The following is a 27,062-nucleotide window of genomic DNA, read 5'->3' on the forward strand; positions in this document are numbered from 1 at the left end:
AAACCGGTGTTAAGGATTTTTCCTGATTTCCTTTTTCTGATTTGAGTCTTGAATGAAATCCAAATATTCTTGAGATATAAGTTGAGAACCACTTATTTGAGCTTCTAGAAACCTGAGTGACCATTGTGTGCATCCATTTTCGAATGACCATGTCCATGCTCAAGTTACTAAGCCTAAACCCCTCTTTATAGTGCGATCACTACAAAACTATAAAACCTATACTAACCTAAGTGTCCTTCTCAACCTTATGATACTTAGGACTAGAAAGATCCTTAGTCTTGACATATTATTGAGTTGAATGCCGAGATCGCCTTTTGAATAAAGTGAATTAGGGGCCTCTTTTGACATATAACCAAATGAGCGATAATGATCTATAAAGCTGCACAAACTCATTAGTCACAATAATGGTTGTCATTAATCACCGAAACATACCTTGAGGGTCTAGATGCTTACACTAGAGCAATTGAGATCATCATGCCTGCTGCAGATCACAGATTACAATGGCTTGCCATCACATATGAGGCAGTGCTATGTTTCCAAAGGATTATGAGATTGATGTGGAAATGCTGATACTATTATGGATGGCCAATGGTTTTATCCTAGAGAAACAAGGAGAAGGTCCTGAAATTATTGGTAAAAATATTTCCGTTGAGTTGGCAGCAAGATCATTTTTTCAGGACGTGAAGGGAATCCCATTTCAGTTTAATCATACAAAGCACTGCAGAGTTACTTGTACGATCCATGACCTTATGCACGACGTTGCAATGGATTCTATTGGAAACAATGCGCTACTATAGCTACAAAACTGAGCAAAAGTGAGGAATTTCCACACGAATGCGCTACTATAGCTACAATACATTTACAAAGGACAACTAGCCATATATGCCATTGTCCAGCCTCTTGATCATGGAAATCTAAAAAATAGAAAGAGATGGATGATGGCTCAACACTACTAACATTACAAGATCCTATGACCTCTGCATTATATATCTGACAGGAAATACCTCTTGCAGACGAGAACTACATCAGTAATCCATTATTGTACTTCTATACGCCAATCACATGTTCAGTTTCAAGTGCAAAAAATGCTCACCTTGGCCTGAAGGGGCAGGTGACGGTCTGACGGAGGTAAGGGCCCCGGTCCATCCCGCAAGCAGCAAGCAGGGGCCAGCTGCGCCAAGGCCATCGGCCTGGCCTCCAGGCCACCACCGCGCGCGGGTCCGCCGACCTAGCACGCCAATGCGCCTGGGGAGTGGTTGTCCCTCCCGCGCGCCCGTCTGATCCGGCCGCCGCCACCTCCTAAACGCGGCACGCAGGCAGCCCACCTCGAGGGCCGGCGGCAGCGGCGCCAAGGCCATCGGCCTGGCCCCCATTGCAGCCCCGCGAGAGGGAGTCGTCATCCCTCCCGTGCGCTCCTCAGATCCGGCCGCCGCCATCCCCGCTGGAAGACACGGATCCGTGAGCCGAGCGCCGCCATTCCTGCTGGAGGCCACGGTTCGCGGGGCCCGCCGCCGCCAAGGAGTCGAGCGCCGAACGAGGGCCCAATCCGAATCCCCGGCAGCGAGAGGCGGCGGTGTGCAGGGCCGACTTCACGGCGGCAACCGGCGGCGACGGGAGAAATGAAGGGACGATTATGAAAAGAGAATGTTAATTAAAAAGAAATACGGATAATAACTTTTCTATACTACCTTTATCCTATCTGTACTACCTAGCTATACTATCACATACCGCTAATCAACATTTCAGTAGTATAGAATAAATGTTGACCGTACGATGTTTATACAGGAGTTCTTTTCAGACAGCAGTAAGTCGTAAAAGAGCTCTTTGATTTGGGACGTATTAATTTCATCAATGTCAGGATACTGTGTTGACTGTTGGTATGTAGCCTTGGAAGAGTCTGCTGATGTTTCGTACATCCTCACCTCCCATTGGGGTAAATGAACAGACATTTGGGTGTCTCCGTACATCCTCGCCGCTGGGCTGTATGCCATACAAGAATTGGAAATTGCAGGCTTGCAGCACAACACAACACCATGTTGCTTCTGCTGATGGATGCCGGTGTGCTATGTACGATCAGATACGCCAACTACTCGAGAGAGAAAATGGCGCGCCTACTCAGAAGAGAAAATGGCCGGGGCTTGCAAGTTGCAAATGAGGTGCATGACGGCCATTGTTTCTTTTTTCTTTTTAAGTAACTGAGCTGCGGTTGCCAGCGACTGAGCTATGGTTACGGACATCATTTCAGATTTATCACAAACACCCTTCTCTTACTGACAAGTTGGGTCCTCTTTGTGCCACTAACGTGTGGATCAGGGTGGCAACCCTGAAGCGTTAATTTTGTCGCCGAATATCCACGCAAGGAAAAGCGTGCCTTGGTGCGGTTTAAGTCTCGGATTAAGGATGTTCTAATCACGTCGCCGTCTGTGTTACACACGTGATGCAAGTATCTGGCCTCCCTTTGACCGCAGGGGTCTCTGACGCGGAAAGGATGAAGACACTGTTCGGATTTTGGTTAAGTCTTCGGTTTTTTCGGTTGTTATACGTGCCAGCATAGTACCCTTAATTTTTGAAAGTTATTGTATTCCCATGATCGAAACTGACGTGACCAGCAGAAAAAAGACGTAAATGGTCTCAATCTCAACTCTCAGAGGAGGAAATCTAAAGAAGCTAGCAAAAGATCAAGTTCAAGGGAGCATACAAATAGGGCAGCTACTGCTGTGAACTTTTCTCAGTAAGATGGACAATCTACTAGCACAACCTTCTACAGTACAATAATTAACTGTCAGGTACAGGGTTTACTGTATATGGGAGGTCAATTGTGTTTACTGTATGTATGAACTCCACAATAATCAGGCTTTTTGCTTCGGAGACAGATGCCCCAAACTGTGCAGAAAGCAGAACTTCTGTGATGGGGAATCACGAGTACTCAGTCCTTAATTGGGCGGCAAGTGGCAAAATATTGCCTGTTTAGCGAAGAAAGGAACGAACATCCGTTGAACAGCAGCTTAATGAAGTGTGAGGGCACATGCTCCCTGAAGATGACAGCAGCAGTGCTCATATGGTCATGTTGGTCATCAGTCGCTCTCACGACAAGCACCGGCGCGGGAAACCGAGATGCTCGGTTTTTCGGTTCGGTTCGGTTCCTCGGTTTCGGTTTGAGGTTTCAAAAGGCATGTCAAAGTCAAGCAGGAATATCTTTTGCCGCGTGGCTGCGTTGGCTATATATTCAAGCATGGTATTCATTTTCAGATGCAAAACCAAGCTCCCGACATCCCCCACCACCATTGCCCAAGCTCCAACCACTTCTTCGACACACACCAGTAGTCAGTAGAGATATCATAGATGGAATTCACGGCGGTGCTAATCAAGGTTGTGGGCTTGATCTCGGAGGCATGCCGCACCGTGGACAAGCTGCCGGCGGCGCTGATCACGAGCGGCATCGCTCAAGCTGCGGCGGCGCTCGCGCTCGCCGTCTTCAAGTCACCGTCAGGTATTTTCGTTGGTCATGGGAAGGCGCCCTTGTACCTGTACTACGGCACCCTCATTGCCGTAGTAATCTTTGGATTCGTCGAGGCTTCTGCTGGATTCTACGTGTCCGGAAACCTGACTCGGCGGCGCGCCATCGGGATGGCGATCCTTTGGATTTCCATTTTGCCCATTGTCCTTGTGGCTGGGCTTGGAGGTTTTGTCATCTTGAAATAGTAGCTAGTTGCAGTCTTGCGGACCCTGTTGTATTTCACGTACTTTTGTTGAAGTGCACAAATTCAGATTCTTGTGTGAGCGTCAGGTTTGATGTGCTTCCATTGGTACCCTGGTCTGTGTGTGAGGTTTAGGCTATTATGCTGTATAATACAGCGGCACATGTTGTTAACGAAAAAGAAAACTTCTGGGTTGTCATGCGGCTATGGTTCGCCTTCCGTGTGTTTCCATCTCTCTCTGAAAGCAGGGCAAAAGCAGAGCAACACGGTACCACTAAGAGAAAAAAGGCACAAAATCTCTCATAAAAAGCTAAAAACTATAACAACTTAGGTAAAACTTGATCTCTTTGTATATGCGAGGAAATAGGCACAAAATCAAGGTAACTGCACCAGACTACTCAGAGAAATATAACTACACAACTAGAGAAGAGAAAACGCACAAAGTCTCAGCGTAGTAGCAGGCACACATCTTTCAGCTCAAGTTCATAAAGCAGAGCAAGCGAGCTGCTTACAAATGTAACAAATATTTTCACTATTTTATACCCCATATTAGCCTCCAAATAAAACAGGTAGATTATTTTCACTATTATCTAGCTTGAGGATACATGCAGAATTCATATGCTTGCATTGGCAAGGTTTTGCCATTTTGTAGAGAGCATAATCGTGCTATATATTTCCATGCATAGAAGGTTTTATTGTTACAAAGTCGAGATGATCCCACACATCCACGTCGCCTTAGGGTTTTGTTACGGACATGTCGGTATCGAATCGTGAACTGCACACCTTCTTGGTGAACCGATCTTTAGTGCGGTTTCGGTCTCGGATTAAACGTGTTTTAGTTGTTATAATCATTTGCCATCTGTCGGTCTGTGATACTTAATTAAAGCAGGCATCTGCCTCCCTCTGTCTGACTCCTGAGGTTACTGACGGGAGATGGCTGCCGGACCATGCGGCTTTCTGTTTAAGTCCTGGATTTATCTGTCATTGTACCCTTTATATTTGGAAGAGCGATTAAATTCCATGAATGGAAATGACGTGCCCAACAAAAGGAAAGGCAAAAGGTCCATCTCGATGCTTCAATGAGGAAACGTAGGAAGCGCAAATGAGAGGGCAGTAGGGCACTGATATAGAGTACAATGGTACAAAACAGCTACTAGTAGGTTATAAAAGTAATTAACCAATCCTCTATGTGGGATGATTTCCATAGTATTAATTATATTACTACATAGTATTTTTATCTTATATGGCACCGTAAGAAATGAGAGATAGAATGGAGAAGGGAAGAAACCGGGTCTCATGCAGAATCCAGTTAGAATCTATACACTAGACAGTATCACTATCAAGTTGTGCATTAGGAGTGAGGTGTTATCTTTCTAATAAATAGAGAATAAATATGATAGGTTAAGAAGAGAGAGAGTTTAATAGGAATCCGTATAAAAAATATTATGGATCGTAGAGTGTAGTTTCTATTGATGATATTTTAATAATATGGCAATATGGATACTACCCATAGATGGTTAAACTCATTTATATTTACCTGACTGATTACAGACGCAGGCGCCCTTAGCTGCGCAGAAAGGGTGAACTTATTCTCTCCTTTTCTTTTTGGAAAACAAAAGGTGAACTTCGGCAACAGGGAATTTCGGGTGCTCTACCAGCGTCCAGCGACCAGCACTCCCATCCTACAGTACAGCCACTTTTTTCCACGACTTTTCTCGGAGCTGGGATCCCGCGGCCTGTGCGTTCACACCCGCACTGCACTTTCCCCCTCACTTCCCAATTCCCATGGCTGCGCGACCCTAGCCAAGTGCAGTATTGCTTCTCCCTCCCCTCAACACCTCCCCTGTTTCACTTTCGCTTCGCTTTTGCTCCAGCGCTGTTTCCGTCGCCGAAACGATGGAGGTGGTAGACCCTCATGTGGTGGCCGCCGTTCTCTGGCTGGCACAGACCATCCTGGAGGTCCTCTTCGCCGGCGAGATGGAGGCGTGGATTCGCCAGGTTGGGGTCGCCGACGACACCGAGAGGCTCAAGTCCGAGATCGAGAGGGTGGAGGCGGTGATCGCTGCCGTGAAGGGGAGGGCGGCCGAGAATAGGCCGCTGGCCCGGTCGCTCGGTCGCCTCAAGGAGCTGCTCTACGACGCCGATGACATGGTCGACGAGCTCGACTACTACAGGCTCCAGCACCAGGTCCAGGGAGGTATATGTCTGTATTCTCTGCGCATCGATGCTTGTACGATGATAGTAAAAAAGCTCTTAAGCTGACGCCATTAATTTTCCCATGCTGTTTCCATTTTGTTCTGCCTCAGGTACGATTGCTTTGGATAATCAGTCTCAAGGAACGGATGCAACTGGTGGATCACAACTAGTTGATGGATCGAGGGACAACCCTGGCGTACCGAATAGAAACGACCGGAAGAAACGGTCCAAGGCATGGGAGGAATTCAGCATAACAGAAGACGACGCTGACGGAAAGCCTCTGAAAGCTCAGTGTACTTACTGTCACACGGTGGTTAGATGCGAGACTACTAAAGGGACATCAGTTCTGCACAATCATCTCAAGAGTGAGAATTGCAAGAGAAAACGTGCTGCAATTGAACAAGCGCCAATACCTTCAAGGTACTACTTATCTCGAGGATCTCTGCTTGCAGAATCCACATCCCTGCACTGGCGCAGTTTTGCAATATCAAATGATGACTACTAGTGAACAAAAATAATGAACTTGCAACGTTCCAAAACAGCACCTTAGGATATGAAAAAAAACGATATGTATTTTATTCAAATTATGCTAGATATAGTTCTGAAATGCAGCTATAAACTTGTAATAACCAGTCCATATGATTCCCTTTGCTCCTGTAGTGCTGACCTTGGTGCACAAAATGGCGCCAGCATTTCGTCTCATGATTCAGATAGGAGAAAACGAATGAGAAGTGATGAGGTGTTAGAACATAACATTGCAGAAAACACACTCCTCTGGGACAAGGCAGAAATTTGCAACAGAATCCAACAAGCGACTCATCAGTTAGAAAAGGCTATCAGTGAGGTTCAGAAGCTACATGGATCGGGCTCTGTTTCAAGTTGGAATCTCTGTCAGAATACAGCTGCAGATCCATGCCGAAGAACGTCAAGTCTTGTTCAACGCAAAATGTACGGGAGAGTTGATGAGAAGAACTCCATCATACAGCATATGAGAGGAGACAAGCCTGACAGTGTGATTGTTCTTCCTATTGTAGGCATCGGAGGTATTGGGAAGACAGCACTCGCTCAAATCATATACAATGAACCAACTGTGAAAAGCCTGTTTGATTACAGGATATGGATTTGGGTGTCTAGCAACTTCGACGAAGTGAGACTTACAATGGAGATGCTGGACTTTGTTTCTCATGAAAAGTGTGTAGGTATAAGCAGCTTGGCTAAACTTCAGGAGATCTTGGTGACTCATGTCACATCAAAGAGGACTCTACTTATTTTGGATGATGTCTGGGACGACATCGTTGATTCCCAATGGAATAAACTGTTAGCCCCTTTGAGTTCTGACAATGCGAAGGGTAATGTGATTATTGTGACTACTAGAAAATTGTCTATTGCAAAAAGGATAGGCACAGTCCAACCCATCGAGTTAGGTAGTTTGCAGAATGACGATTTCTGGCTGCTGTTTGAAACATGTGCATTTGGTGATGAAAATTACAAAGAGCACCCAAGTCTAACGACCATCGGTCAAGAAATAGCAGAGAGGTTACAGGGTAACCCATTAGCAGCAGAAACTACAGGGATGCTTTTAAGAGAGCAGCTTACAATTGACCATTGGAGTAACATTCTAAAGAATGAAAAATGGAAATCCCTGCAACTCAATGGAGGCATCATGCATTCTTTGAAACTTAGCTACGATGAGCTGCCGTACTGTTTACAACAATGCTTCTCGTATTGTTCTATATTCCCCAATAATCATCAGTTTCTTAGCGATCAGCTGGTCTGTATTTGGATCTCACAGGGATTTGTGAAATGTAGCCATTGGACTAAGAGATTGGAGGAGATAGGGCAGAACTATCTCACTGATTTGCTGAACTCTGGCTTCTTTAAGCAAGTTGAAACTCTAGATCCCACTCTAGGTGATCAAACATTCTATGTTATGCCTCCTCTTATGCATGACTTTGCAAGGCTGGTTTCAGGAACTGAATGTGCAGCTATAGATGATCTAGCATGCAGAGAAGTACTCCCAACTATACGTCATTTGTCAATTCTAACTGACTCTGCATACCATGAAGATCAACATGGGAACATACTTCGTAATGAGAGGTTTGAAGAAAAATCGCGACGAGTAGTTAATTCAATGAGAAAATTGAGGACACTGGTCTTAATTGGGAAGTATGACGACTTCTTCCTCGAATCCTTACAAGGCATATTCCAGAATGCACAGAATCTACGGGTACTGCAAATTTCTGCAACATATGCTAATTTTGGTTATTCTGCATGCAATTTGGTGAATTCTACTCATGTTCGATATCTAAAACTAAGGACAAAAGAGGACAATGAAGTTTTGCCTGAAGCTCTGAGCAAATTCTACCATCTTCAAGTATTAGATATAGGCTTGGATAGATATTCTACTGTTCCTAATAGTATGAATAATCTTATCAGTCTACGCCATCTTGTTGCGTCAAAGGCAGTGTACTCTTCAATCAATAGCATTGGTAAAATGACAACTCTTCAGGAACTACATGACTTTAAAGTTGATAATTGCACCAGCTTTGGGATAGCACAGCTTCAATCCATGAGTGAGCTTGCTCAGCTTGGTGTTTCTCAACTTGAAAAGGTTATAACTAGAGAGGAGGCATATGGAGCAAATCTGAGAGAGAAAAGTCGCTTGGAAAAGTTGCACTTGTCATGGGGGACTCTGTCACTCGATGAATATTTAATAAACATGACCTCTGAGCCTTCTTTCCAGGTAGTACAAAAAGGGACACACAAAGAAGTGCTTGAGGGTCTTGAACCACATCAGAACCTAAAGCATCTTCAGATTTGTGGTTATGGGAGTACTACCTCTCCAGAGTGGCTTGTTAGAAGTGTCTCAGTTACCTGTTTGCAGACACTTCATTTAGAGGATTGTAGAGAATTACAAGTACTTCCCTCACTAGAAAGGCTTCCACTCCTTACTAAGCTGAAGTTAAGAAATATGCGGAAAGTAAGGCAAGTAACAGTTCCTTCATTGGAGGAGCTGGTGTTGACTGAGATGCCAGAGCTGGAGGGTTGCTCCTGCAATTCTGTGAGGGACTTGAACTCGAGCTTAAGAGTGCTGACCATTGCGAGATGTGGTGCATTGAAGGTATTTCCTCTGTTTGAGAGCTGTGCAAAAATCATAATTGAGCAAAAGTCATGGTTGTCCGGTCTTAGCGAGCTTACCATCCGTCTCTGTCCTAATTTAACAGTATCACATGCTCTACCACCTTCAAGTCGTGTCTGTAGACTATCCATCGCAGGAGTTTCAACACTTCCAGAGATGAACGGATCAACCAACGGAGAATTGATAATTAGGGGGTATGGTTACTGTGGATGGGATATTTTTTCCGGAAGTCATGATAAGCCAACAAAACTGGACGACAATTTTTCGTCATTCCATCATCTCAGGGCCATAACTAGCTTGCTACTAGTTAGTTGCCTGGACCTTTTCTCTCCAGATGTTCTGTCAGAGCATGCACGTGAAGACATGGCAGACGCGAACTTCGATGCCCTCCCATCTCTCAAGCATCTCCAGATTCGTTTATGTGGAGTAACTGGGAAGTGGCTATCTGTGATGCTGCAACATGCACCGGCCCTAGAGGAATTGATATTGGTGGATTGTAACCAGATATCATGGCTGTTGATGGAAGAGACAGAGAGCCGTTCATTAAAACACACCTCGACTCCACGGGCTTCATCGACAAGCTCAACACCAGAGGGACTCCTGCGCATTCCGTCAAATCTCATCCCGTCTCTCAAGAAATTGATTATTTCGTTGTGCGGTGAGCTAACATTTCAGGGGGACAAGGATGGCTTCTCTCGATTCACCTCCCTTGAGGAGCTAAGGATTACGGGATGCCCTAAGCTGATCCCATCTTTGGTGCACAAATACGAAAACAATGATCAGCGAAACGGAAGATGGCTTCTCCCGCTTTCACTTGTTAAACTTGAGATTGACAATTCCCCAGAAACGCTGCAGCCCTGCTTCCTAGAAGATGGCAACTGCTTCAAAAAGTTAAAAATAGACTGGAGCCCAAATTTGGAATTGCTACAGCTGCGTTCCTGCGCTGCACTGGAGGAATTGGTGGTTGATCGTTGTCAATCGCTCGCTGCACTGGAGGGGAATTTCACCTGCCTCAAGGAATTAGTGCTGCACTACAACTCAGGGTTGGAGTCGCTACAGCTGTATTCCTGTACAGCACTGGAAGGCTTGACAATCCAATATTGTGGATCACTCACCGCACTGGAGGGGAATTTCACGTGCCTCAAGAAATTAGTGCTGAGCGACAACTCAGGGTTGGAGTCGCTACAGCTGTATTCCTGTACAGCACTGGAAGGCTTGACAATCCAATATTGTGGATCACACACCGCACTGGAGGGGAATTTCACGTGCCTCAAGAAATTAGTGCTGAGCGACAACTCAGGGTTGGAGTCACTACAGCTGTATTCCTGTACAGCACTGGAAGACTTGACGATCCAAGATTGTGGATCACTCACCACGCTAGAGGGGAATTTCACCAGCCTCCGGAAATTAAAACTGCAGGGCAACCCAAGGCTGAAATCGGTACGGCTGCGTTCCTGCACAGCACTGGAAGAATTGGTGATTGAGAATTGTGAATCGCTTGCCGCGGCCGCGCTAGAGGACTTGTCCCTCAGAGGTCTCAGGTATTTGCGCGTATTCGGCTGCCCTAGCTTATCTCATTATCTAGAGGGCCTGTCAAGTCAGGGGCGCGATCAGCTGTGCGCTGAACTGGAAATTGGTTAGCAGATACCGTTGAAAGGTGGTTTTTCCCCAAACCACTACAAAATATGATATTTTTGTTGAAAAACTCTACTCAACTGGTAATTTGCTGCAAATTTGCTGCAGAACACTGAACGCATTATAATATTGTATTTTAACAGAAAACTACAGGAATTGACCTTCCTACCCCTGCCAGTCTTTTACCGGCACTGCACCCGGCTCCAAGCGGCCGAGTTTGCCGCCGGAGCACCGCCGCCCGCTCTGTCTTCTCCAACCACGGCAGGCCGAGCCATCCTCCCCCTCGCCTCTCGCGTCCGCCTGACGGCCGAAGCCCCTCCTTCCTACGCCTAGACTCGAGCTGCATGAGCGAGAGCACCGGCCATGGTGACCAGGCCAGTCCGCCCCTCCCTCGCGTGCCACGCAGGGCCCGCCCCGCAGGCTAGCCCGTCCGCCCCTTCCTCGCACGCCGGATAGGAAGCGCCGGCCAAGCCGTAGGCCGCCCTGTCCGCCCCTCGCTCGCGCCTCGGGCAGGGAGCTCCGGCCACGCTGCAGGCGGCCGGCCCGTCCGCCCCTCCCTCGCGCGCCGGCTAAGCCGCCGGCAGCCCGCCCGTCCGCCCCTCCCTCGCGCGCCGGCCAAGCCACCGGCGGCCAGCCCGTCCGCCCCTCGCTCGCACGGCGGAGCGGCCAAGCCGCAGGTGGCCGACCCGTCCACCCCTCCCTCGCCCGTCGTCTTTCTCCTCCGCGGGCGGTGGCTGCGAGCGGTCTGCGTCGCTTGCCTTGCTATCGATTCATGGGCATGGCGGCTTCGCATCGCGGGAATGACGGGGGGCAACGGCTAGTGGGTCGAGCGCCCGGGCGAGCCGCTGCGCGCCTGCGCCGGAGTGACGCGCCTGCACTCCGCGGGAGGGGAGGAGAAGGCCTCTGTGGGGCTGCGCGCCGGGGAGGCCAGCCGCCGGCGTGGCCGCCGTGTCCGATCCGAGGCCGGTAGCTCCACCCGCAGGAGCTGCTCTCCCTCGCCGGAGCTGAGGAAGACGACCCGGAACGCCCAGGAACACGAACACACGCGAACACTTGGAACTCCGAGAGTTTTGCGATTCTGCGAAGGAAGTGACGAGATTAACTGGTGAGCAAGAGAGTGCGCTCCAGCTCCTCACGTCCCTGCAGGAGCTCCGATTTGAGAATTGCCGCGACCTCGCAGATCTTCCTGTGGGTCTGCACAGCCTTTCCTCCCTCAAGAGGTTGGAGATCTTTGATTGCCCCGGTATCTCAAGGCTGCCAGAAAAGGGCCTCCCACCCTCGCTGGAAGAACTGGAGATCGGCTGCAGTTGCACCGAGGAGCTAACTGAGCGATGCAGAATGCTAGCAACATCAACAAGCAAGCCAAGGGTCGAAATTGATGGGGAATATGTAAACTGATTACTGTGTGGTGGTTTCATTCTGTTGCCTTCCAAGGTATATGCCTGTACCGTTAATCATGTTAACTTCAGGTTTTACATCCCTCGGTGTCTCGTGCCAGATCCTACTAAGTGCTTTTTTTTCCTTATGAACCTTGTCCTCACGGGTTCATATTGCTGAATGCTAATTATTTTGTTCACATCCCTTCAAAAATAAATTATTTTGTTCACAGTTATGCATCTCATCATGCAAACTGAGAGCTCAAGGAATACTTAGAGAAGATAAGAGCAGCAGCTCTTCGTTCCAATTTGCACCTCATCCTTTTTAAGCAATGTTGTTGCTTGGATCAGTGAAAACAATTTGCGCCTCATCCCTTTGTAATTAATGGAATTGCATTGATCAGTGAAAAGCACTTGCTGCACAACTAATTCAGCAGAAATTCCAACAGTGCATCTGCACATTTTACTGGCATTTTAACGCCTGGAAAAGCTTCCTGAAATTCTTACAGCAGACCAGAAATTCTGAAGTTACCAAACAATAACAGACAAATTCACCGCTTTGTGTTGGACAATAAAGCAGAACATGAATTTGTTGATATCTGAGGGGGATAATTTTCACAAAGAAGGCAGAGACCAACACAGATCTGCAAGTCCACTGAAACTTATCTCACTGCTGGTCTGTCCAAAATGATGAATAACTTAATCATAGTCATCACCATACAAAGATACTGTGTTGTTACTTTTAATACCATACTTAATGACATGCACAACTCATCGATAATCAACTCCATAAAGAGAGCTGCACCAGAACAACCGTACTACAAATAACAGACACTAGGTCTAGCCACCTTCATAATCATTAGGCCGGTTCAACTACTAATCTACTATAAAGGCCCCCCGTACCATCCAGCTTCCACCTTAAACTTATATACACATGTCTCCAGCTGTGCCATCTGATACTCACAAAGCCCCATCTGTTATCTACTAACTGCGTTAACTACTAAACCGAAGCAGACACCCACATCTCAGAAAAACAGTTTACAGAATACCTACAATTCCTCTAACTCTACTCAAATCACTCAAGAACAAGAACTCACACCATCGAAACCCTTGAATTCCCTATGGTTACAACGACCTCCCCTAAGCCAAAGAGTGAGCATTCCCAGCTCCTGAGGCACTGTCCCCTGAGCTCCCAGACTCCGAACCTGTAAAAGAAGGCAAATCATTTTTGTCAAAACTCAGTTCATGAGGAAGTAGGATTTTTTTTTTCCTAAGTACGAAAGGTGGTTGATCATACCACTGGACGATGAGGAGCCACTACCAGAACCACTGGACGATGAGGAGCCACTGCCAGAACCACTGGAGCGACTTGCAACTTCAGCATCCTTCTCGATCTCCATTGACTGGTAAGTGGCTGTTGGCATCTCATCCCCAATATCTACATACTCATCAACTTGTTCAGCCAACGTAGTGCTCTTCATAGGGTTCTCGCTCTCCTGTAAACAATACAAAAAAACAGACTAGCATGAGATCCCAATTCATTCATTGACTAAAACCAAAAACAAAACCTGATGCTCCAATTGTCATTACCGCATCATCATTGCCAACCAATGTAGCCACACCGTTCACTGGTGCAGTGTCATCCTCAGCCACGGCAGCACTTGTGACATCAGCAATGCCTCCATTCACCATTGCAGTTCGCTGACTCTTCTTGAGGGCCTTGTTGAAGTTGGTGACAAATCGATCAAGCTCCCACTGTGTCTCAATGTCCATCTCATCAATATCCAGCTCGATCTCATCCCCAAGCATCTCCGGGTTGTTGTTCCTCTTCCTCACAATCTGCAGCACATTATGCATCTTCTCTTCAGGCAAGCTCTCAAGGCCCAGCCTCAACATGTTCTTCTCATCCAGGCTCATCTCCCTCTTGTTAGTCTCCCTCGCCTTCGGCTTCCGCATCTTCCCGTTCCCTGTCTTCGGCTTCACCTTCGCCTCAACTATCGGGGGAGGTGGCAATTCGGCTGGCACTGGCTTTGGCGGCTCAAGGCGCTTGCACTCTTCCTTGAACCAAGCGACTGCCTCTTTGTACATCTTCTCGAAGGACGCGAGGAGGGCGCCAGCGAACGTGTGAACCTCGTGCCCGACCGGGTTGTACCGCAGCGCGTTGGAGAAGGTGAGGCGGACGTCGGCGGCGAAGGCGTCGTGCGAGGCGTACCTCCCGGCGGCGAGGTTCTCCTTCACGGTGCCGAGGTCCATGGGTCTCTTGATGACGGTGTGGTAGTCGTGGAGCCCGAGGCGCTCGACCTCCACGGGCGCGTTGAACCACACGCTCCGCTTGTCCTTCCGCAGCTTGGTGAGGATCTGCCCGCACCGCTTCCGCATCGCGCCCCGGAGCTTCGCCGGCGGCGCGGGAGGGAGCTCCCGGCGCGGCGGGTGGCCCTGCTCCTGCCGCTCCACCTGCCATGTGTCGATGCGGGAGAGGAGGGCGCGGACCTGGCCGAGCTCGCCGGCGAGGCGGTCCCGTAGCGCGCGGGCCTCGCGGTGGCCCAGAGACGCCGGCTTGAAGGTGACGTACCCGGCCGCCGGCGAGGCCGCCGTCCGCGCCTTCGACCCGTCGCCGCGCGGGGGGACGGGGTGGTGGTTGGGGCTAGGGTTGGGCGGTATGGGCGCCAGCGGGGCGCGCCCCTCCCCCCAGCTGTGGTGGTGCGCCCCGCTCCGGCCGGCGAGGAGGGCGGACGCCATCGCCGCCGCCGGCGAGGGTTCAACGACCTCGATTGGGGCGCGGCGGTCGCAATTTGGATCCGAACCCCAGTCCCGGAGCACGGCTGCACGGGAGGGGCGGGGGCGGAGCGGAGGAGACGGGATATCGGAAAGACTCTATTTCGGGGTGGGACACGTGGCCCCATTTCGCGACCGTCTGATCGCGGCTGATCCGGCCGTCGAGAAGCAGCCACCCAGGCGCGTAAACTTTTGCAAAAGAACCGTCCAGGCTTTCCAAAATCAATCCTAAATTCACAGGGAGGCCCTCCACAAGATCGTGAATAGTGACCGCGCTCGTGGACCACAGCTGTTGTCCACGTGTCTCGATTTACGTGCAATATATACATTCAGATAAAAATTGCTCTATCTCATAAACTAATTATTCAAATTAAATTTTGATCACTGTTATACTTTTTGCGACGAGATCTTTGAAATATTTTTATTTGTTCTGAAGCTATTTCTACTTATCTTTATGTTATTTTATAATATTTTATTTTATTCTAAAATAATTTTATCTTTATAATATTTATATTATATTTCTATATATGATGGTACAGCGCCTACTCGCACTCGCGCCCCCGCCGCCGGTGGGATGACTGCACGGTTTGGGATGGTTCGGATGGCTTTTGGGCGTAGGATCCGTTGCGTGACCGTGGACGCTCTGGTTTGACGGGCCGTTGGAGCGCGGGTCCCTGCCACGTGGGGCCATACTTGAGACGGGGCCCGCGCTTCAGTGAGAGGTTAGACGCAGCGGTTGGGTTGGGGGCGTGCGGATTTGGGAGCTGGGTTTTGTTTACGCGGGAACCTGAGCTTCCACTGTTGGCGCCATCTTTCTATATCCTACAATTAGATATTAAATAAAAGCAAGTAGCCAATGCAAGTGACCGTGAATAGAAAGAAGTCCAGTCTCCAGGTACTGAGCTTTTGGCACCCATGTATTGCCATGCTGATAGGCCGATACCCAAGTCATTGTGATGCTTTTGTGTTGCTTGCAGCGTTGCTTTCGAATCCGAGCAGAAGCATGCGTACCAAAAGCAGCAAGCAGAATCATGGGTGCCTCAAGGGAGCCACCCATGTGATGTGGCCCTTTGTGCTCGAAAAGTAATTAGCAGCACAGACTAAGAACCATTTTATTAGCTTTCATACACTGTAGTAGTATGCTACAGCACAGAGAGCAACGTTACATGTTCGAGCTTGTAGTAGTACTTGTGGACGTAGACCACAATTCCGTTTATAGCTAGAAAATTTCAGAAATCCGCACACACAATACGATTAATAACCTCCCTACCGAATTTTCTTGGAGTCCTCCCGGAGTTTTTGCGCCGGCCGGCTAGGCGAGGACGGCCAGCTCCTCGGCGTGCGGCCGGCAAGGGGCTGCCGGCTACGGGGCGCCTCTCTCGCCGCGCACCGAGGGCTTGCCGACCTCCGTGAGAGTGCAGCTCAAGTTTCGGCGAGCCTTGGTGCGCAGCAGCGCGTAGGACGACAGCTCCATGGCGGCGGCCGCCTCCTTCTCGTTCTCCGCTATCGTGTTCAGCACCCTCGGGAGCGGCGCATGATGAGGATCGACGACGGTGCAGCCTCGACGGCGAACCGGGCAATGAGCTGAGCCTTCGCCATGGTCAGCGCGAGCAGTGCCTCGCTGAGCTGGCTAGGCTAGCTCAGGTACATGGACAGGGAAACTCTGTGGTAGCTCGCTTATGGGAGGGAGGTTTGTCTTGGGGGGCCTTTTATAGTGCCACAGTACGTGTCAGCTTCCACGCCTTTGCCATTGATGGCTTCCTCTGCGGTCACATGGATTAATGGAGAAGCTCAACTGGAAACCGGATTTGAAAAAGAATGTTCGGAGGCAACAACAGGTGGGTTGAAAGTGAGGCTCGATAATATCGACCTAGCTTGAGTGATCATGGCAGTGCCCAGAGATGCCACACTGTGTTTCTGCCATGACATCTATCTATGATCTGAAAAATCTCCTCGCATTGCCTTCAGGAAGGTTGTCCCAAACTCCCAATTCAGACTGTATGCACCTGAATTCTCAAATAAAATTGTCTTTCATGCAAGATGCAACACCAAAGGTCCAAAGCCACAAAATTTACCGAAATGTTCATTGGCGTGTTGATATACAAACTTAACAGCAAATGCTCTCAAAATGTCCATTCGGTTATTATGCGCCAAAACGGCCTAGGATAGAGAGACAGTTGCCGATTCCGGTCCCTTCATTCTGAATTTCTGATAGACTAGTCTAGCGAGGTATCCTCATGGGGAGGGGCAAGGCTCCTTTCAACTGCTTTTGGGGATTGATTGCAAGGAGTTACCCTGTCCCTATATACGTATCTGCAACTGTCCTTTGGGATTAGGACACTGCTCGCCTCTAGCTAGCCGGTGGATTGCTTTGCTGCCCTTCCGTACTGTATCGCCAGGCTGCTTGCGTACACGTCATTTTCCAAAGGATCGATCAAATCTTCTGAACACCTAGAACACAGTTCTGGAGTGTCCATGTTCGAATGTTTTTCATCCACATGAAAACTTGTAGCAGCTGTTAATCCAGAATCACTGAACAGTAGATGTCATTTTTAAGAACAGTACGTGCGTAATATCGGTGACGGTACATTTGGTTGGTGGCCAATTGGCATGCATGTTCAGATGATTAGCGGGCAACCCATGGCCATACGTTTGAGAGGAGTAGACGTGATGCCATCCAACGCCAGTAACCCAGTAGGCGCAAAGTGTGACGATGAAAATCAGAAAAATCGGATTCTTGTACATCAAGGGGGAAAAGGGTTAAGTTGTAATGAATAGTGACCAGTCAATATCACTAGCTGTTGCTGGAAGCCCTTTGCCCTCGGAAACACGCTGTGATCAGGTCAGAGGCCAAGTTGCCAGCTTCAGGATATCCGACGTGGACTGGACGTCATGTTTGACACGTTCAGTTGAGTACCTGTAGACAACTTCCATGTGATGCGTCATGGCCACTTTACCTCTTTGGATTCTTACTTCGGCCACTTTCTATTGACTGCACATCCAGACATTTCTGTTGTATATATATAAAAAAAATACTTGCGGCTTAGGAATGATATACCTTACTGAACTTCCTCCTTCAAAAAAAACAAAACAAAAAGAAAATTTCCAAAGATTTAACCCAGCTAGTACGTGATTTGCCTTTTTTTATATGCATCCATGTACATACTTTAACTTTAGGAATTTGCTTAACCTGCCATCATAATTCATAACCAAGTCCCAACTAGTTCCAGTTGGTACGGAGTGCAGAATGCATATATAGAAATAAATGACAACTAATCTTCAGCAACCCAATGAGCAACAAAAATGGCAAGTTCAAACATATCATCTGATCTCAGAGCCAGTAATGGGCGGCAGAGAGATATCAGCCAGTCAACCACTTCACTCCAAACATATGTGTATTACAGTGTTCATCATACATAAGGCATCTTCTACAAAGATGGCCCGATAGCTCGTGTTACTTGATCAAACACAGACCCCAATATACATAAGGGTTCCCATACAGATAAGATTAATATAGCACACCGCACAAGTAATGTCAACACATGCCTCATGCAGGGGAGAAGCAAGAGGAGATTCTTTCTCCTTGCACTGCCTCCCTTGAGCAATCAGTGGGATGTCCAACATACTCGCAGGTGCTAATCCCATAAACAACTGCTGATCCGCTTAGAGCCGAGAGATGAGCAGTGGGACAGAGACAGGGCTGTCCTCGCCCATGGCAGGGTGGCACATCTCCAGCATGTCCAGCTCCCTGAACCGCTCCAGAACCCGCATCTTGCACTCCTCAGCTGCCATGAGACCAGTGGAGAAGGCGCCATGCACTGTGCCAGTGTACTTGACACTTGTGGCCTCCCCTGCAAAGAACAGGTTGTCCACAGGGATGCGCAGCTTCTCGTACAGGTCACGGGGCTTATTCACTCCGTCAAAAGTGTAGGAACCAAGTGTGTTCTCATCCGAGCCCCAGTGTGACACCAAGTAATTTATCTGCAACAAATTTTAGGAAACATGGCTGTTAGAAATGCTCTAGCAGGATTCTTTAAAAGTCGCAATTTAGGATAATGTTCGCAAACTAACCGGCTCAGCTGCATTGGGAAGGATCTTCTTCAACTGGGAGAAGGCAAATTGGGCTGCTGTCTCATCAGACATCTTTTCAATGTCACGAGCAAGGCGACCAGCAGGCATATAAACGAGAACAGGGTAACCTGTTGCCTTGTGAAGGTTAAGGAAATAGCTACATCCGTACGTGCTGGAGGAAACGACCCCAAGGAACTCCACGTTAGGCCAGAAAACCTGGCTGAAGTGAAGAACAATTTTGTTCTCAATTCCAACTGAAAGTTCTCTAACTGCTTCTTCCTTCCACTGTGGCAGTCTCGGCTCAAATTTAATAGTGTTTGCTTTCAGGACACCCAACGGAACAGCGACTACTGCAGCATCTGCAACAAATGTTTTGCCACTGCTTACAGTAACCTCAACCCTGTTCCTGTGGCGAACAATTTCAACAACCCTAAAGAAAATAGAAGGATCAGTACTGAAGGAATGGCAGACGAAACTGCAACAGTTTCTTAGCAAACGAATAAGAAAATGACATATGCATACTTGTGGTTGAGGCGTATATCTAAGCCTTTTGCCAGGGTATTTATAACCGGACGATATCCACGAACCATGAGGCCATGGCCACCTGGAAGCAGCACCTCCTGCACCCCATAAATGTGTCATACATAATGCACAGCAATTTCATCACATGCAAGAATACAGGCCACTACAGCGTCAGGGGGAAAACATACCTGGTCCCAACCCTGTAGTGAGATTGAATCAGCGTCAGTGGCAAACCATCCTTCCATACGGCACAAATACCATTGAAAAACTTCATGAGCAATCCCTTCTTGCCTGTTGTGAAGTGTAAATACATGAAGAACACAGTTAAATGACAAGTATGTTTGTGCTAACCACTGTAGAAAGGCAGAAATTGGATAGTACAAACCTCAAGTGTGGATTTCTATCCATAACAATTGCAATGGCTTTTGCAATAGACATATCTTCATTGGTTTGTTCCCTCAATTTGCCAGTCTGTACAGGGGTGGATAAATTAGATAAAAGAAACTACCTAAAATCAACAGGCACCAGCGCACCACTGATTGAAAGGAGGGAATACCTCTTCCAGTATGGCCTCAAACACCTTCCCAATCTTTTCTACTAACTCTTGTGGTACTTGATGCCCGTTAGTGTCATAGAGTGCATAACTGAAAAGGGCAATAGAACAAGTTAGCTCCCATCATCCAGTTCCATCACCTCTCAAAGTATTTATAAAACAGCCCAGATTCAAAGCTTAACCTCTCCAAATCATGATCAAACAGAACAGAATCATCTCCACTCGTGCGATACAATGGAAGTCCAAGCCTTCCAATTATTGGTGCTAAGGGATTTTCTTCACAGACGCCATGAAGCCTGATTTACAAAAAAGATGAAGAGAAAATTGTTCATAACATTCCTTCAAATAAACTTCCATTGCAAGTTAAAAAGAAAAGAATGGAACTCACCAAGATGCTCCCAGATCGACAGGAAACCCAAAAGAGTAGTCAGTGTGAACTCTGCCACCTATCCTATCACGGGATTCCAGAAGAATAACCTGGAATGCATCGCAACAATTGAAATGCATCATAAAAGGGTCATATCACTTTCATCAAAGAAATACAGAGATCGCCATTGCACCACCAATGTGAGAACATGACCATAATTAACATTAAACACTACCTGGAATGATGCATTCCTGAGCGCATCAGCAGCAGCAAGCCCTGCGAATCCACCACCAATAACAATAGCAGATGGTGTGTGGGACTTTCTCCTAACATTTTCACCATATGAACCTGACGTGAAGACAAAGTAGAATGTTTTATCTCAGTAAGTGTAACACAGGAAATAACATGTTTAAATACAAAATATGTTCATAAGTATAAGTTTAGATATATGTCACATATTGATAAGGAGAAATAGGTTTCAAATACATTTCTAGTAAAATTCATTATTCCGGAAGTACCACCATTTGGACACATAAACCACAAGGAATAAAGGTGGATGGCTTCTGCTTTTCTGACTATATCCATATAAGAAACTTAAGAAACATTCTCATCTCCATTTGGATGACATGCAAGCATGTTCAGGTTCAATTTTCTACAGAATTTGATGCAATTGGATGGTTGCTTGTCTGGTGGGGTTCTGCGTTAAGACAGATAGTTTGCTCCAAGGAGCAGAAAGGGGGAGTTTCTACCTCCAAATGATAAAAGACCAGTTCATACAGAAGTAACATAAAAGAAGCCTACCAAGTGGTGAAATTGCCGATATCGCCTGTTCTTCTCACATCAACCCTCCTCTACCCCCCTCCACCATGGAGGTTAGTAGTGAGGCATGTTCCCCTGTCTCAGAACAATGATGGTGAGGTAAGACAGGACAATTTAAGATTTTCGTGTATCCCTCCAAATTTAGGTGAGGCCTGACTAGTGTTCTCGGTCTGTATATATTGCGGATGCTGACATAAGACATGCCACTCTTGACTCTTCCAACATTTTCATAGCATATAAATTAGAAACTATAGATTGTCCGTTCAAGTATAGCATAATCACCACAAGGGGGTCATAAGGGCCACTACATGGACAGGACACAAGGTCATTAGTCATTGGTACACTCTTCTAGCTTGCGTTTGGATGAGATATGGGCAATTAATCTACCGGGAAAGAAGCATGGTATGTCTTGTGGCTAATGTTTGTCTTGGCATTACAAGGTACTTGGTAGGATTGTGGTAGAAAACTCTTGCAGAAACCCCTACATCGGATATGCTTCAGGACACTAAAAAAAAGCCCCTTTAATGGCCACCAAGCATATCTGTACCGAGAATGTATCAACTACATGCAAATTGTAGCACCAGAGGACAGTGAACAATTAAACAAACCACATCCGCTAGCCAACATCATCATAGACTAGTCTATCCATGTCCGTGTGCATGACAACGATGTGGGTCGCGCATGCATGGAATAAAGCATGGCACTTAACAGTTAACAGGAACACAGAATCACTTCACGGTATATGCTTTTCCTGTAATCAGACTTTGTGGCAAATCAATATATACTAAAATTGCCGTGTTGTAAGACCACTGGTAGGCTTGTCAGAGCAATTACTTTACTGATCCAAGGTCTCTTCACTCCTTATTATTTAAAAAAACACAGGAGTCTACAAATCCACATGGACATGGACTTGTTCTTGCCATGAGCTACTAGGTCAAATCCTAGAAGCTTCCAAGTGGTTGGTCCCCTCTTGCGTGAGATATTGGTATAACGAGTGTAAAGTGTGGACAGCTATTAGTATTATTTGTTTTTTCCCTTCCTACCACCGACAAATGAATATGGGACTTCATGGTTCATGGCCCTTTCATCGGGTCCATGCAGCACCTCCCAACAACCATAGGAACCTCGAATCTTTTGGGTTATCAAAAGAAGTTTTTTTTAAAACCAAGATCAGAAGCTAAGTTGAGGTGGAGAAATTCAAATCTGCCACAAAATTGCCATAAAGGGCATGTGATCCACCAAATGTATACCTAATCAACAGCACAACAACCGTCATCTCATATAATAAGCAAGAACAGATCCACAAGCAATTAAAATTCTACATATTGATTCTTCACTGAGTAGCCTTAATAATTCGCATTGATATAGGATATATTTTCCTTTTGCCAACGAAAGCTTAAAATTGGAAGAAAAAACATCTGTCAACTACAAGCCCAAAATTCTAAGAGAGTTCCTGGAGAAGAAGTAAGAAACTTACTGTTGTTCGCCATCTGTGCAGCTCTGTTCTTCTCCTTCACGATTACTACTTGAATTAGAATTTGACGGATTTAACAACTGAGGGGAGAAATGCAGCAGGAAGATGAGGAGGCAGGCGACGTAGTGGTTCGAGTTCGAGTTGAGTCCCAGGTTGACGAAACAGTTCATGCAGCCGTGCAGCCGGATTGCCGCAGCCCTCCTAGGAATTCACGGTCCCCGCTCGTCGATCTCACACAACTTTCCAGTACCCCCACGATCCCATGAACTTTTGAGCCGAGTCGATTGGCAACACTGAAGAATCAGAGGAATCAAAACAGTTAGTTCATCACAAAATTTCATCTCAACGCTTCTATTACACAAAAACGCTCCGCGGGAAGCGAAAGTCGCTACCAAATCGAAGGATTTGCGGCGATTTTGGAGGGGGAAAGCGTATTCCTCCGAAGCAATCGGGGCCGAGCAAATACAAAATTCGCCACGCTACCCGCGGGAACCGACACGGAATCCCGCACCCCGCAAGCCACCGAATCGCCACGGGCGATCGAGCAATCAGGGAGCTAGACCCCACAAAAAAAAACCGTCCATTTTCTCCCCGAAAACCAGGCTAAAATCACGCGACGCAAGGCGCAGATTCCTCGGGGAAATCACGAGACAAAACCCACCTTGAAACCTCGGTTCAGGATTCCGTCCACCAATCGGGTCGAGGCACACTCGAAGAACTGGAGAGGATTTCGGGGGATTCGGAGACGGAGACGGAGGAAGAGGAAGAGTCCTGCCTGCTGGTGCTTCCTGCCGTTTGGGTGGGAGGGGAGCTTTTTCGCGTTTGGATGGTCGGGCCGGTGCGGCGATTGGGCGTAATTTATAGCTTCGTTGGACGGCGAGGGAGGGTACCGTGCACCACCAGGTCACCTTACCCGCCATTCGGGGTGGCCGGCCGCCGGGGCCCGCCCCGCCGTCCCCACCGAACCTGGGGGATTTTCGAGCGTCTGATCAGCTTCTGACGGCCCTGATGCGCGAGGTGGCTGGACATGCGTAGCACACCGCATGTGACGGGTGAGGCGATATTTTTCTTATCTTCCCAACAACAACTAGAACAATACTCCCTCTCAAACCACAATAGTCCTCTGTTCCAAATTATAAATTATTTTAGCAAATTTAAATATATAGATTTTAATATGCATCTAGATATACACTATGTCTAAATAAATAGAAAAATTATATATCTAAATTTATTAAAATAAACTATAATTTAAAACGGAGAGAGTATGTTAGAGCATTTTGTTAGAAGGCGTAAATAAATATATTTTTTAAATGTGCGTACCGGGGTTTCTAGAAGGATGCGTGATGCATGCTATTTCTTTCTTCTTACAAATGTTTCGCGAATAAATTTCTGGTGATTATTAATAATATTTGGAGCTAATAGTGTGTTAGTGGAGGCGAGCGCGTATGATGGTGACTGAGGGCGAAGCTTATTAGGCCAAAGCATCCTGAATTAGGAGCTGAGCTGCTAAAGAGCGATCGCTGGAGCCAATGGTCACCGATATGAGCTCAATGCAGAAGGTTTATTAGGGATAAGCTTGTGACATGAGATTCCACTATGAAAAATTATTATTCCACGTCACTACGAGCAGCGGTAGCACAGTGACACGGAGTCCTCCTCGGTTACTTACAGCGAACGCGACGGCATCCGATCCCTTGCACGTTTGTGCACGCGCGTGGCCGCGCGAGCGCACACACGTCCGTTCACGCCGTGCCCGGCGTGCTCCGATGCTCGTTGCTCCGCCGGCGGTGAGGGGCGCGGGATTTAACGGCACAAAAACGACGGCGAAAGAGGCGCCATCGTCCGTCGATCGAGCACGAGGGAGCTGTGCGGCGAAGGATCTCTTTCTTCCAACTCGCTCTCAGGCGACGGGCCACGCACGGGGATGGACGACAGCATGTGCAAAAGCGACGGCGAAAGAGGCATGTGTGGAGAGCACGTAGTAGTAGTGGTACTGCTATGTTTTACAAAATATTTAGAATTCCGCACGTTGTTGTCAGTGGCAATATTATTTGACGTGTTCCCCGTCATTTTTCAGGGGTCAATTCAGCCTCTCGTTTCCTTCCCAAGCACAGTGACAAGGGACACGCTGCACTACTGCCTTGCATGCCTTGCGTTGCGTGTTGGCGCTTTCCGGGCCGGTGAAACGTGCCGATCGATGCAACAGCAGCGAGACGTGCAGTGAGATGAAAAGAACGTACACTCGCCTGCCGGGTACCGACACGCACCGTACCGGTGGGTATTGATCTGCATGACATGCGCCTTTCACGCTGGACCAATGAGAATAACGTAACAATACGGTCGATAGGCGGATCAAGCGCAGAAACCAGCAGAGTCGTATCAAATCGCACACCGTATCGTTGTTAGACACACACATATATGTATACATATACATATATATAAATAATCCATTCTACACGTAGTTGTAACTACTCTTACATGTGTATCTCATGATGTAGGACGTATCTGACCTAACAAAGAGCATGTACATGAAGTATATGATGATACTAGTATGATATATATGTTTGGTACGTGACCATACGTACAGCATGTGGACATGCTAATTTTTATATATAGTAATAAGATATAATTATAATATATTTAAAAATAGGGTGCTTTTAAAATTTTTTGTATATATCCTTTTGAAGTATCTTAGAATTAGTATATGAACATACTCAAGGTGATAAATGAGTATGCGGACATACGCACACTGGTATACTGATGGTGAGAGTAGCTACACACGAGTGTATATATATTAGATTTTTTACGATGTGAGGAGGGCTGATGGCAAAGGGGGCCTGATTTTTGTTTTATTTTTGAAAGGACCAAAGGGCCTGATTTTTCACGTGTTAGAAGTAGAAAGGGTGGTGGCGTCATCGTGAAGGGAAAAGGCAATGCCAACGTAACTGCCAGGTCTAAAACAAAACTGCAGGGAGATAGAAAGAGGCGCCATGGATGAAGCTCGGCGGCCGTGTGATTTGTCGCCACAGGCACCGGATACGATACGATGCTTCTTCCAGCTTTCGGGAAGGAGAGCCTTCAGGTTGAGACTTCATGTGTTTATATTTGACCTTTTTCAGAGTTCCATGTTTATATACGACTTCTGAATGGGTTTACACAAATATACTAGCACCTCGATCGCTTTTGCATTGCGCATGGGGAAAACGAGCGGAGGTAGCTAGCGTCGGCGTGCCGGCGGGGCCAGTGGCCAGTGCTGTCGGCCAGGACGCGGGGCGTGTTGGCCGGCGATGGGTGGCCTGGCCGGCTCGTACCGTCGGGCACCCGGGACCGGTGGGGCTGTGGGCTGAGAGCTCGCCGGACACGCGCGCAAGCCGTCCGCGCCCGAGTTGTCCGTGGGGCGTGGCGGAAGCGCAACCGACGGACGGGAAGAAGCCGGTGCCGGTGCCACCAACCTCGTCGTTCCGCTAATGAGCTTCTTTGCTCATGCGTCCTGCGCCACCACCAGATCGATCTCTAGTTCGTTCACGTGACGAGTAGGGCAGCCGGTAGCGACTTCCTCGCGTGAAATGATTTCAGGGGGATCGTGGTCTTGTGTCAAATGATTTGGACACCGGTCATCTCCTGCTCAGGAGTTAGGACCGCCGGGCGGACAGTTCGGAGAGCGCATTGGTCGCCAACGGACCAACCTTATCACAAGCAATCCTGACGAGCATCCTCGCTCGCGCCATGGCAACAGGGAGTGTACGAGCAGAGCCGTGCACCGTGACCAATGCCGGTCGGCGGCTGCCCCGCCCGGCAGCGCAGAGTGCGTGAGCAGCGGCCCACCCACGCGGTGGCCACCGGTCACACCATGCGTTCGTCGCCAAGCAACCGCGCGCACGCCACGCAGCCGCCGCGCGTTCGCAGACGGCGGGACGACTCCTGCCTGCCTTCAGACTTCCGAGAAGTCCTCTCCCAGGTGGCGACGTCCCCGCGGGCAACCAGCCGTGGGCTCGTGAGCGACCCCGTGACTCCCGCAGAGGAGATCGGAATCGCTCGGAGAGAGAGAGCGAGGGCGCGCACCCGGGGCGCGCGCGTTCGTGGTGTGCCCCGAGGCGGGCCAAATGGCCGCGCGGTGGCCGATGCATGCGATGCTGCCACCAGACGCGGGCACGGGTTGGCCTCGTACTAGCGTCGTACGCCTTGCTGCTGGTCTCGCGCACCCGGTCGATGGATGCCATGCCACCATCGTGAGTTCGTGACCATGCTCGATCGGCTCTACCGCGCGCGCCCGTGCTGCCCGTGCTCGATCTGCGCCGGCGAGATCCCACACTCACCCTGCCGCTCCGGCACTGCAACGCAACCGCGTCGCGCGCGTGGCATGGCGGAGGACCCCGCCCCGGCGGCCCGGACGCGTACCGGGCGATCAGTCGAGCACATGCTGCGCGTGCCAATACT

The 27,062-nt window shown here is 48.2% G+C and overlaps 3 protein-coding genes across 6 annotated transcripts; 1 reads left to right on the forward strand and 2 right to left on the reverse strand.

The window, feature by feature from the left end:
- Positions 1-5,394: 5,394 nt before the first annotated feature.
- Positions 5,395-11,829, forward strand: LOC112900118 (putative disease resistance protein RGA4). Of its 3 annotated transcripts, XM_025968863.1 has the most exons (4): positions 5,395-5,895; positions 6,005-6,314; positions 6,555-9,015; positions 9,119-9,428. In XM_025968863.1, exons 1-4 carry the CDS (start codon positions 5,595-5,597, stop codon positions 9,191-9,193), a joined length of 3,147 nt encoding a protein of 1,048 aa, XP_025824648.1. In that variant the 5' UTR covers positions 5,395-5,594; the 3' UTR covers positions 9,194-9,428. The 3 variants fall into 3 exon arrangements, with proteins under 3 accessions (XP_025824648.1, XP_025824645.1, XP_025824647.1); XM_025968860.1 differs by having other exon boundaries at positions 5,396-5,895; positions 6,555-11,829; XM_025968862.1 differs by lacking the exons at positions 5,395-5,895; positions 6,005-6,314 and having other exon boundaries at positions 6,619-6,842; positions 6,929-11,829.
- Positions 11,830-12,698: 869 nt separating this feature from the next.
- LOC112900120 (transcription factor GTE7-like) lies at positions 12,699-14,903 on the reverse strand. 2 transcript variants are annotated; one of them, XM_025968867.1, is made up of 3 exons: positions 13,635-14,903; positions 13,372-13,540; positions 12,699-13,249 (listed from the first exon to the last, which is right to left on the reverse strand). In XM_025968867.1, the coding sequence occupies exons 1-3, from the start codon at positions 14,781-14,783 to the stop codon at positions 13,185-13,187; spliced, it is 1,383 nt and encodes a 460-aa protein (XP_025824652.1). In that variant the 5' UTR covers positions 14,784-14,903; the 3' UTR covers positions 12,699-13,184. The 2 variants fall into 2 exon arrangements, with proteins under 2 accessions (XP_025824652.1, XP_025824651.1); XM_025968866.1 differs by having other exon boundaries at positions 13,342-13,540; positions 13,635-14,896.
- Positions 14,904-18,125: 3,222 nt separating this feature from the next.
- Positions 18,126-22,803, reverse strand: LOC112899574 (probable polyamine oxidase 2). Its single transcript, XM_025968092.1, has 10 exons — positions 22,629-22,803; positions 20,568-20,680; positions 20,354-20,442; positions 20,148-20,261; positions 19,969-20,056; positions 19,798-19,883; positions 19,601-19,703; positions 19,413-19,510; positions 18,891-19,320; positions 18,126-18,800 (listed from the first exon to the last, which is right to left on the reverse strand). The coding sequence occupies exons 1-10, from the start codon at positions 22,639-22,641 to the stop codon at positions 18,483-18,485; spliced, it is 1,452 nt and encodes a 483-aa protein (XP_025823877.1). The 5' UTR covers positions 22,642-22,803; the 3' UTR covers positions 18,126-18,482.
- Positions 22,804-27,062: the final 4,259 nt, after the last annotated feature.

Source organism: Panicum hallii, chromosome 7, assembly GCF_002211085.1.
Source record: "Panicum hallii strain FIL2 chromosome 7, PHallii_v3.1, whole genome shotgun sequence".
In the NCBI taxonomy this organism is placed as follows: domain Eukaryota; kingdom Viridiplantae; phylum Streptophyta; class Magnoliopsida; order Poales; family Poaceae; genus Panicum; species Panicum hallii.